The sequence below is a fragment of the Prunus avium genome, chromosome 8 (assembly GCF_965620075.1).
Source record: "Prunus avium chromosome 8, drPruAviu1.hap1.1, whole genome shotgun sequence".
Classification (NCBI taxonomy): Eukaryota; Viridiplantae; Streptophyta; class Magnoliopsida; order Rosales; family Rosaceae; genus Prunus; species Prunus avium.
In genome coordinates this window covers 24,431,573-24,444,131 of record NC_142291.1, presented here as the reverse complement: position 1 = coordinate 24,444,131, position 12,559 = coordinate 24,431,573, and the positions used below count along the sequence as shown (strand labels likewise).

At 36.0% G+C, this 12,559-nt stretch overlaps 1 protein-coding gene across 1 annotated transcript; it reads right to left on the bottom strand.

Annotated features, from left to right (window-relative positions):
- Nucleotides 1-529: 529 nt before the first annotated feature.
- On the bottom strand, nucleotides 530-11,261 carry LOC110774613 (uncharacterized). Its single transcript, XM_021979173.2, has 17 exons — nucleotides 10,891-11,261; nucleotides 10,687-10,777; nucleotides 10,463-10,581; nucleotides 9,912-10,102; nucleotides 9,591-9,801; nucleotides 8,431-8,668; nucleotides 7,741-8,165; nucleotides 7,093-7,201; nucleotides 6,604-6,800; nucleotides 6,096-6,442; nucleotides 5,704-5,800; nucleotides 5,410-5,628; nucleotides 4,528-4,767; nucleotides 2,552-2,761; nucleotides 1,940-2,209; nucleotides 1,571-1,774; nucleotides 530-1,054 (listed from the first exon to the last, which is right to left on the bottom strand). The coding sequence occupies exons 1-17, from the start codon at nucleotides 11,158-11,160 to the stop codon at nucleotides 890-892; spliced, it is 3,603 nt and encodes a 1,200-aa protein (XP_021834865.2). The 5' UTR covers nucleotides 11,161-11,261; the 3' UTR covers nucleotides 530-889.
- Between the last annotated feature and the right edge of the window lie 1,298 nt (nucleotides 11,262-12,559).

Sequence of the window (12,559 nt, the reverse complement as noted above, 5' to 3'; positions counted from 1 at the left end):
CTAGGTGGAGATGGCTAGTATGGGTGGAGACAAGGTTCCTGGTTCTTTTTTGTCTTTTTTTTTTAAAAAAATTAATTTTTAAAATTTAATAATTTAAAAGATTTTTTAATGTTTTTTATAATGTTTTTATGCCATATGGGACAGAAAGATGAAATTACCCCTACCATGTCAGCAATTTTTACTAGGTTAGCAATGGAGTTAATGACATGGGGCAAAGTGAAATGTGAAACCACGATCAAGGGATATGGGTCACTTTCAGTTTAAGGATGCAAAGTGAGATTTGATCCAAGTTTCCAGAGGCATTTTAACTAATAATCATTTTGAATTTATAGAAATTTAAAAACCTATCAAACTTTATGACAAGATTCCAACAAACTTCGTCAAAATTCTTACAAAATTCAATCAAAGTATACGCGGAGTTTATGAAAGTCAAATAAAATCTAGAGTTCTTAATACTTTAAAATCCATTAGAATCTTAATTGAATAGGCCCAAATTAATTTCATTTTAGCATTAAATATTCTTAGCATGTGTTAAATTTTGTATTTAATTGCATTAAAACTTTCTATAAATGTAGCAATTAGAACACTGATATAAAATGACATTTTAAGTTCATGGTCTCATCCCTCCAATGTACCCAGAAATACACCTACTCGGAAGCCAAGAGCAAACATATGATGCATGTTGAAGGGTATGACTACAAAATTGCACATTGACAATTCTCACACGTCGATTTATCTCAAATGGAGCTGTCGGAACCGTAATCAGGGTCATGCTTCTGAGATAGTATCAAATCCTAGAGTATCTCTACCGCTTATCTTTCTTTTCGGCAAGCACAATGACCCAGTTTCCCCAAGCCACATAAACAGTTCGCAAAAATTTGTGCATCCATCAGTCCTCTGCATTTCTCCTGATTTTCTTCTTCAGTTTGTCTTGCTCCCGATATCTCTCCCGCCGTTCTTCCCTCTGACGCTTTTTCGACAACTGCTCTTCTTTGGCTTTCTGCACTTCAATTTCTTTCCTTTTTTTATCATCCTTAAGCTTGCGCTTCTTTATCTGCAAAAGCCAAAGTGAAGTTAAAATACTTCCATAATAATAGGAAAATTTCCATCGGAAAATGTTACAGAACTGCACAAATGAGTCTTCAAAACAAAAATAAAGATATATACTTTCAGCTATATATGCGCTCTAGTATAAAGCCAACATAATGCATGCGCTCTACACTAGGCCTACAAGTTTTCTCTACAAAAAGTAAAAATAGAAATAAATTAAAAGCCTGGTGAAATGAAGAGTATGATATAGGATGAGCCATCTTAAAAAACAGCAATATAGAAGCCATCAAACGGAAAGATAAAAAAAATCAGCAAAATAGAATATTAAAATTCATATACACTAACACTAGCATTAAAGCAAGTCCAGGAAAGGGTAATAGTGCGGTTATTCAAACAAACTCCTCTAAGTTGTGACTGTGTATTGGTGTTACATACCCAATTTGGCTTTCCAACAAATTTAACTATGAATCATGCATTTGGCACAAGTGTTCAAACAGAATATTTGTCTTAAGGTGCATACCTTCTCATTTCTAATTAATCGAAGATGTTGAACAAGAGCATGAACTTTCCGTTCATGAGGCTCCATGACAACAGCTCTTCTATTTTCAAGAAGTGGCCTTCCTCTACTGGGTATATCCTTAGGCTTTGATGCAAATGGCAAAGCAGCCTGCAATGACTTAGGAATCACCAATGGGTTGAACTTCTTCAGCTTCCTTTCAATTGGCTGTTGACACAAACAAATGAAATAAAAAATAAAATTAAGTACCATTGAAAAACAAGAAACACTAAAGAAAGAAAACAAGCAGTGCTCCATGGGCAGAATTGAGAGAAAAACCATGTACTGCTGCAGTAAGCAGCCTCACTTTGAGGTCCACACATCATAGATTACCTTGTAAAGTGAATCTTTGTTAACAGGAATAGGAATATTATGTTCTCTCCTCAATTCAGCAGTAGTTTTCATCCCTTGCCAGGTCTTATCACGAGGTTGCAGTGATGTTGTCAATGGGTTGTAAAATTGAGGAACTTCAACTTGGGTCCAAGCACGCAAAAACACAATGTCACTCATCTTAATTTTATCCTCAAAGGTGCACCTAGCAATCCCTTCTTTTGGTTGTCCACCCATCTTTTTCGGCTGGTTACCAATTTCTTCTTTTGCAGCCTGTCAATATTACAATTATTAAAATTCAATTAAATTAGCATCAAGGTTCATATGAGGAAATATGCCTATCCATGCTCAGAACATTAATTACAGTGAAGGCATCTGTAAGGTTTCCGCTACCTATAGTATGCAAAACGCAGTAACAACACCAGTTCATGAGTAAAGATGAAATGAAAATCATTCCAGTTAGAAGACAGCTAATTCATGCTTTTATATATTTGAGTTTAATTGCCAGAATGAATATTCGACTGCCAAAATCCACATGGACAGAAAAAAAATCACACGCATATATATATATATATATATATATATATATATAATTTCAACATCAAACAAGCATACCTTTTTCACCTGCCCCCGAATGCCACTGACAGTTCGAACAGCAGCTCCTTCAAACCGAGCTATTTCAAGATCTGAGGTGAACATATCTTTTACAAGTGCAGTGTTCTTGAATATCTTGCAGGGGTGACCAACTAGTTTGAGTTTCTTCACTATTCGTGATGCATGGTTGAACTCAAGCACAACTGCTGTTGCTGTGATCCTAAATTGTGCCTGCCAGACCAAAGAAACTAGCTTAGGAACAAAGAACAAGGTATAAGCATAAAATTTGACAAAGTTAAACGAAAAGGGACATATAAACAAGCACATGGTCTTTTTTTAAATGACTAGTCTTTTTTCTTTGAGATGGCAGAACGAGAGGGGGATAGGCACTTAAAATATACTAATTTACCAAAGGCCTAGTAGACCCACTAAGCAAAATATAAATAAATAAATAAATAAAACACACACACAATATAGAATTTAAGCAATAAAAGGAAACACATTATCGATCTACAAAGTGGTCTCCACAAAATCTACTTACATGAAACACATTGTTATCACAAGGATCAAATCCAAACTAAACTTTCAAAGCCACCTGATGTTGGTAAGTAGTTTGTACACACCAATGCATTCCAACTTCAAAGTCTAGGCTGGTTAACTAAAAATTGTATGTTACAAGAGAGAAACTAGCATAACCATCACTTAAGCAGAACACCAAGGATAAATTATGTGTGTCCCTTCCTGACTTCTTTTCGTATCTTTTTTCTACTGATTGTCGCTTTCAAAACAAAAATAAATAAATAAATCATGTACCTAAATGTACTGTAGCTCAATGAAGAGCAGAAAACTCGATTAAATTCCTTATAAAGAGACATACAAAACAGAAATTTTCTGGGGCATGGAACTAGGAAGAAAGCCAAGGTGCTCAGCAATTGTGGCGTGCTAGCCATTTTTTGGGTCATTTTGTGTGTGTGTGTCAATTTTAAGTTGAACTTTGATTCCTTTTAACCCTTTGCCTTTACATTAAATTATCTTGTTCATTGTTTTGTTAAAGTATGATACCAAAACATGACAATAAAAATTGTGGTATTTTTGTGCAGAGGTTTAAAAGAGCCACATTTTTTATTTTTGCACAGGGCTCCATATTTCCTAAAGACTGACCTTGCATCCTTCTCCTAAGCACATGAATAAGGGTAATGCGCATAGGATGCTTATGCTATTTAATGGCCCTCAGATGTACAAAGGTCAAATATTTAAAAATAATTCTTTACACATTAGCAAAATATGCACATAGGAGAAAGGTGCTAATGTTTAATTCTTAAATAAGCATCAGGAGCTCAACGCCACTGACAAAAATGAATTTAAGCTCCTAGTGAGCTGTGTAAAGCTCTCATTTTTCTTCCTTCAGAAGCTAAAGCCCGATGCAGCCCTATTCATGACAAAATTTAAAAAATAGAGGGCACGTCATTTTCATGCCATTATGTCCCAATATACAGTAAGAATCTATTGATCTGAGTTAGTCAGATCTAACACAAGTTAGACAACAAAGATATTAGAATTCTGAATATTTACAGAAATATTCCATGTTTCAAACCGTTCCTTTTCAATCTCATATCTGAAAAAAAAATCAGCCATATCATAAATCATTAATCTATTTGAATATCATTTATCATTGCATGATCAGAAACATTGTGTTTTTCCGTATATTAGATCACACAATTAAATAACTAAACAATCTTTTGATTTGGATATTTTTTGTAGGGAATATTTTTGGAAGAGAACCCATAAAATGCATGGTTCAAATCATGGCACCACATTGAAAGGTGGGCCTCATATGTGATCCTAAAGTTTAATCCTCAACTTAGTCCTCATTAGATAAATCTTAAATGGAAAAAATTCAAAGCTTTCCCTTTGCAAATCCTAAATTTTTTGAAGAGATGTAAGAAACATAAAGAAAGAAGAAAAAAAATAAAAGAAAAGAAGGAAACTTGTCAAACCTGATTGTTTGATAAATTCTGGAAAGCAACCACACCAGTATTAGGAGGGGCAAGAGGGCCCCAAAACATTGCAAGGCAATGCATGTGTTCGGGAGTGTACTTAAGCATGCGATGTCTTCCATTGCGATCTTCAATAGCATAAACAGGTATTGTTTGGTACCGCCTCCACCCAATAGAAACAATAATAGGATCACTAGTCTTAAGTACTTTCTTGTGCCACCTATGCCGCTTTAACCTGGCCTGAAATAGACAGAACACAACATCTGATGAGATGAAAATTCTTCAAATATATGAGAAAATTGGGCCCATAAGGGACCATGAGCATCTATCAGAGAAGCAGCCTTCATTCACTTCAAGCTTTATCATATTGTAAATATATTAATTGGGACCTGTGGAGTAAATGACTAGTCATTTGCTTTTAATGTGAAAATTAATGTAACAAAACAAAATTGCCAAATCTATGGAGCCAGCCAGCTGATAAGAGCATTAGTGCTAACTTGAAGTAAATTTCAAATGGCAAAGAAGTCTATTAAATTTGTAAATATATACCCTAGTCTATTTAATGCAATTTTACATTCATGACATAAATGCTAGCAACACCAGTGGTTAATAACATAATAGCATATCATTGCTATCCATCTATCTATTATATAAAGTGAACACCTGACAGGGTGTCACTCTATTTCACCCAATAACTTTATTTGGTGTCTAAGTTACTAAAACCACTCTATGAACAACATAATGGCCTGACTAAAATACAACCACCCACTGACTAATCAATATCATAAAATATGGGAGCTATCTTACACATGCAACGGGCAGGCTAGTATAAAACAAAAAACAAAAAAAATTAAATATTGAATATTTATAATGTACACTAACCTGCATGTGTCCAACATTTTCTTCACCAAGACCAATTCCTCCAACCAAAATAGGATGACAGGGGTCAAAATATTCAACCATCTCATAAGGGACATCATGAACCTCCAACCGGAGGTAAGTCCCTGTCCGGAAACCCTCTATCTCTAATCGGGTGGCGTCATCCAGGTCATTGAGTTCAGCTATATTCATTTGCTTCCGAAGTTCAATCTCATCCTTCAGCTGGAAGAACTAGGCATGAGCTCTCACTACCTTGTATGGTGCAAAACAATCTTAAATATATGCGAGAAAGTTTACCTTGTCAAAATAGCCACTTTCTTTGGATTGATCTCGACCAGACTTGCCTTCATGTTTACTCTCAAGCTCCTCTTCAGATGACTCAGCTCCATCAAATGTAGATCAAATTAAGGGCACAAAAGTAATTTCAGAATTTCTCTACAAATACAAAAGAGCACATATGACCAAACCTAAAATAAAAATGTTCACACACAGAACTACTATTAGAACGTCATATATGGACAAATGCAATATACAACCAAGAACCTTAAATGAAGATCATATCCTGGCTTCATCCAATTCCAAACTCGAAAGAAAAAACAATCAACAAATTCTTCCTTGGTTATGGTGGAAGAGCAATATGTAATTCTTTGAAAAAGTATATAAATAAAATATTCGAGTGAAAAGGATATTGAGCATCAAACTTTGCACGAAGAGCAAGCTTTTTCAGCCTCCGCTCCTCTTTGGCCAAATCATCTTCCTTGTGGTTTGCATCATTGCTTGCGTCATCTGTATGATTCCCATCATGCTTCTCACCAGTTTCTAAATCTTCAAAGTCACCATAGACAGCATCATCATCTTCAACTTTAGCCTCTGCGGCTTGATTTCTTTGAGAAGCTTTCGACCAATCACCAGTAACAAAACGATCACGAATACCCTCTCTAAGCTTTTCCTCTTTCCAGTCTTTGAGATTTGAATAATTTGTGAATTTGGAACAGTCCTCGATATTCCAATTTCCACCTTCTATTCCTCCATGTTTCTGCAATAAACAAACAAAAATGATAATATGACAGCGCTCATTTCAGTTACGAAGGTTACCCCAATAATTTATTTCAGATTGGAAAGGAACATAAATCCCTCTGACGTTAAAAAGAATGCGCCTCTTGCGGCGAGATATAAACAAGTAGTGTCCAAACAAACCTTGTTTACTTCTCCTTTTGGCTTAAAAAAATCATCTCCATCACTTTCATCATCTGCACTACTATCATGTTCATTGATAGATGTTGTTGGCATCGATGTAGATTTCCCATATACAAGTTGCATAAGGTTAATAGTTTGTCTTGAGGAAGTCCTTTCTACCAAAGATTCTTTCCACTTTGCAATGTTCCCCATCTCATCTAGTATGAGGCCACAAAAAAAGGGGGAGATAAAATTAGATAATGGGAAGTCACTGGGAAATCTATAAACTGAGACATTAAAATATGTAAGCAATTGATGGATAACATTTACAGTTAAATACCATTTTCTTATACATACTTAATTTTTATCAACATATATAATATAGGGTTTTGGCATCACAGACCGTTCACCAGAGAAGGTTGCATCTAATACAAAAAGCAGAGTACTTCTTGCTCAGAAAATAAGAATATTACAACCTACAACAAATTTGCAAATTGGGAGTAAATTTACCGTCTGTTTCATGAACATCTACATCTTCCTCTGAATTTGAACCAGAAGATGCCTGAATATCATCATCATTGTTGTTATCGCCATCATCTTCAGCCTCTAAATCTGAATCCTATAATGGAAGAATATGCATAGAACCTGAGTAAAATTAAAGAAGATCATGGACGCTCAATGTATGCACATTTCTGGTTTCCACTACTTATACTGTTCATAACCTGAAAGGTGAAGAGGATATGACAACTAGTAGAAGTAGTAAAAGTTATAACATCTATTATGCATTTAACAAGAATCTACATGATGGTACAGTCCACAAAAGCAAAAATGTAGTGTTTAGTATCAGTGAATCATGAGCAAGTAACCCACTAGGATCAGACATGAAAAAACATGAAATATAATAGCACATTAGATTATTTATATTTAATAGTCACTGAAGTTATCTTATAACTCTATTAAGCCATGTGAGTAATAACATGAACATGCAAACACCAAAGTAGCGAAAACATCAAAGCTATTTAATGTGCATAAGCCTCCAAAAGTGAACTTCCAAGTATCTACCTGTAACATCACACACACACAAACACAAACAAATTTTTTTTCTTTCTCCATATCATGGTTCTATTCAACAGAGATAATGAGTTTAGCTCTGTTCACCTCCATATCGTTATGATCAAGGTCATTTCCAAAGATAACTTTTCTCCTTGACCTTCCTCCATGAAACTCCACATGTTCCTTCAAGTGATCTTTAAGATTAGCATCTTGATCCGATGCATCTTTATGAGCTGCTTCATTCTTATCTGAAGATTCTGATTCTGAACTGTCAGAATCCTCCGCATTGCTTTCTTCAGCAGAACCATCACCTTTGATTGCTTCCCCAGACTGATATTCCTCTAAGGGCTCTATCATACGGATCTCTTCTCTAGATTCATAGGTATCTTTTCCATCACTTTGAGCATTTGACAATAAATTAGGCTTCCGACTAAATAGATTAATGAAGCTCTCCTCTAACTTTTCATCAACCGAATATTTTGTGTTCTGAAGAGATTTTACCAAAGCCACACCCACATCTTGGTGCTTTCCTGTTACACGGGAACATGAGTATCGAGTGATGAATTTGGTGGCAGTTGCAAAAAGAGAAATAGAAACTTTTCCTATGTAAGGAAAACTCAAAGATGTCTAAGAGATTGATCTGCTTCAAAAAAATAAATTTTTGTAACAGATAAACAACACAGAATCAAACTAAATGAATGTATCATTTCAAATGCTCACCCACACATACAAATATGAATAAGAAAACAAATTTTTAAAATTATAAAATTAAAAATAAATAATAAAAAATTGGACCTTCATTTGTTGCTTCGCCCTTTTCATCAGCGTTGGAAAACTGGACAAAGTGGTCATTTATGTTTATGTAGACAGCATCTTTATCATACAGGAGATCCCCAAGTCCAGACATGGGTGCATAAAACAGTTTTTCCTTATCGCGCAGTCCCTTCTTTTTGGCAGCTGAGGGTAAAGGGCAAGGATCAGCTAAGCCTGTCATACCAGCTAAACTGTAATCCCCAACACCTGCAATATGAATCTGATACACAATGTACATCAGACAACAATATATCATTAAAAAATAAACAGCACGATAATGCATCTATGAATCATATTTTCAGAGTTTGCTGCCTTCCCCAGCAATCAACCCCGAATTATACAAATACTCATATAATCCAATGTATTCTTTCTTCTTTATTTTAGTGGAGAGGGGACTATTACAGAAGCGGCACCAAGTTACCAACCCGAAAATGTGAGTCATCTTAACTGCTAAATTTGAAGGAGCTTTTCACTTAAAGATCAGCTTCTAAAAGTCACGACAAAGCCTAATTTGTTAGAAGGATGTCAAAGCTTTCCTCTCTTTCCACATGCTGAGAGTATTATCCCACTGGAAATGTAAGCATTGCCTTAATAGTTTAAATTATTTTGGACCTCTAGACCCATTGCCAATTGGTTCTAGGTTGGATGCTCACACTCTAAAATGGTTTCCTTTTTTCATCCTTCATGGATTGTTCTTTACATCTTTAATTTGCTATTACAATTATATATAATTAACCCGTTATTGATGTCACAATTTCACATTTTTTTATTCAAACTTGTTTATTTATTTATATGGTCTCCGAAATATAATCAACTAAAAATTTTCTTAGGATGCTTTGATAACAAGAAAACATATATATTGGGGACAACTGTACGTGTACTGCATGAAAATTACTATGAATCAATACCCTTAAGTTTTTAACTCTTTTGTCGAACGTTTTTTTAATCTAATTTTATTGTTTGGAGTTGCCCACTAAAAGAATTTTCTGGCTTCATCCCTGCATTTGGAATTCATGGGGAGCATTAAAGGGAACTCTCCGTACATAGACCTGAGTTATGGTCTTTTCTTCCAATTAAATTCATTCGTAATACATAGATTTCTAAAGGCAATAAGACAAGAACTTTATAAGTCAAACACGTACCTTTGTTCCTTTTTTCATGTTACAGCCCCGCAAATAACCATACAGTGTGACATTTCTATCACATTTATTATTCAAACGCACTTTTTCAGGAGGAGTCACATCTTCAAAACGATCTACTAAAACATAAGGATGAGCAGTTCGCCAAGATAAAGGATGGAACTTCATAACAGATATGAAACGTGCCAGATTGTGAATTTCACGTTTGACATACCTGTTCATTAAACCAGGGGGAATATAATTAATAAAATAAAAATTCAACTCATAATAGTTGTCAACCTTCACAAGTGACTGCATCATCCAGTGCAGAAAGTGGCTACTTACTTTCCATGAATGAGACCAGATAAATAAAACAATTTAGCTCCATCGTATATTTCAGTCCAGAAACGATGTTTGAGGTGTTGCTTTGTTTTCTTCAATTTCTTTACATCTTTAAACTTATCAAGGTGAGTGAGAACTCCCATAACCTTTGGGAACCCATGAACTTGCAAAATATTCAGGAATTCAAATGTCTCCTGTAAAAGGAAATTAAGGCAATACAATATTATAATATAAATGTCTTGACATCATATTGATGAAAAATGGGATCAGACCAATAAAGAATGTATCAAGAAATCCAGAACATCCACCAAATAAATATTCAAGCAGAGTCATCTCCCGATACATAATAATGAAATCTATGAGTGTGGGTGTTGTGCCTGCACACGAGCATGTGTGTTTGTTTGATATTTATGACAGGAGTTAAATTCATAGACATTTTTAACAAACAAGAGGGTACAATATTTTGTTAGCGTCAGGATTTCCATTGAAGTTTAAGCCATCCAAATGGAAACAGTAGAAGAAAAAATAACAAAATTAATTGTCTCAAGTCTCACCATTTCAAAACCGTAGCTTCCGTCTATGAGAAGTAATGCTAAATCAGCAAACTTTGCAGCATCAATCATACCATTGATATCATTTGGGCACTCCACAAACTGTACCCGCCTTTGCTTCCCTAACACAAGCAATCAATCAAGCATTTAATGAACAGTACTCAATCTGATATTAAGTTAAATCAAATTATTGCAATATCAGAAGAAAAAAACATGAAGCCTGGCACCTGAAACAATGGTAATCGGGCCTCGAACCTCCGGTAAATTATGCTTGGTATAATGCTTTACAAGCGACTTAATTAACAAAGACTTGCCAACCTAGAAATCAACAATAAGGAATTGAACAAAAAATATATTAGTTCAAACAAATTAACAGCAGTTTGAGTGAGATGCAGGTAGGCTATTGCACTGATTAGATATACTATATATACCTTGGGAGGTCCATGCACCAGAACAACATATGGAGGTTGTTCGCCATAGGAACGATCAATGGTTGGGACATGAAGCCTGCGCTGCTCTTTCTCGACGGAGCGAGATTGAAGACGCTTGGCTTTCACAGTTGAGCTAAAAGCAAATGCTTTAGGGTTTTGCTTCTTCCCATTTTGGGAAGTGTCACGCTTCTTCTTGTCGGCCTTGGCCCCCGACTGCCTGGACCGATGTTCCTTGTGCGACTGCTCCTTGGTTCCGCTATCTATCGCCATGGTAGCCTAACTGAGAAACCCTAGCAGCACTGCTTGTATGCTTTGAGCTGCGAGTGGCGGGGCTGTGCACAGGGCAGGCTGGGTGCTTGCCCAGCTCAAAAATTTTCAAAAATAAATACCTACATGTGTTATTAGGCCCAGCCCAAAAATTTTAAAAATTAAAAACAAACCTACTGTTATAAAATAATATAATCGGAGTATGGGAAATACCACGGAATATTGGGAGTGGAATTATATCTGATCTTGTGGTGTTTACATTGACTGAATTTCCTCTCAGATAGAAACTCACTCACTAACACTTAGATTTATCACTCTCCTTACTTTCTTCTTCTCTTAGTTGGTGTATTTTACAAATGATCGAACAAGCCTATTTATAGGTATGGTAATTCACCTGTGAGTGAAAAAAGAGACACAATGATGTTTCTACCTAATGATTACTAATCACCTTTTGACTATGTAGGCTTCACCCATTCTACTTTATAACACTCCCCCTTGGAGATCACATGTCCCTTAATTGGTTGCCTCATTAAAACCTTACTTGGAAAAACCCAGTGAGAAAAAACCTAAGTGAAGGAAAAAGAGTACAACTTTATTTGGGACATAAGAAAATGCGCACATGTTGCCTCGTTAAAACCTTGCTATGGAAAACCCAGTGGGAAAAAACCTAGTCGAAGGAAAAAGAGTACAACGCGCTTATGTCCTGTGTTAGAGGACTCTTGAATGCTCTCCCTGATTTTGCATGCTCCTATTTGATTGCTTGCAGAATTGTCGTAATCAGATGCCATGCACTAGCTTCTGGAATGTGCACTTGGGCAAAGACTTGGTGAAGAGATCTGCCAAGTTATTGCTTGAACGGATTTGTCTGACTTTGATTTCTTGATTCTTCTGAAGCTCATGTGTGTAGAAAACCTTTGGTGATGTGCTTGGTCCGGTCACCCTTGATGTACCCTCCTGTGATTTGAGCAATACAAGCTGCATTGTCCTCATTCAAGATGGTTAGAGTGTCCGTTGTTGAGGGCAAGGCACAGGTGCTTCGGATGTGATGAATCATTGACCTTAATCAAACGCATTTACGACTGGCATCATGGAGAGCAAGTATTTCTGAGTGGTTGGAAGATGTGGCTACCAACGTTTGTTTTGTTGAGCGCCATGAGATTGCAGTTGCTCCACATGTGAATACATATCCAGTTTGTGAGCGCCCTTGATGTGGATCAGAGAGATATCCTGCATCGGCATATCCAACCATACTAGGGGCATTGGTTGATTCACTGGAATAGAATGAGCCCATGTCTGTTGTCCCACGAAGATATCGTAAAATATGTTTGATGTCGGTCCAATGTCGGCTTGTTGGAGCCGAGCTGTATCTTGCTAACAAATTTACTGAAAATGCTATGTCAGG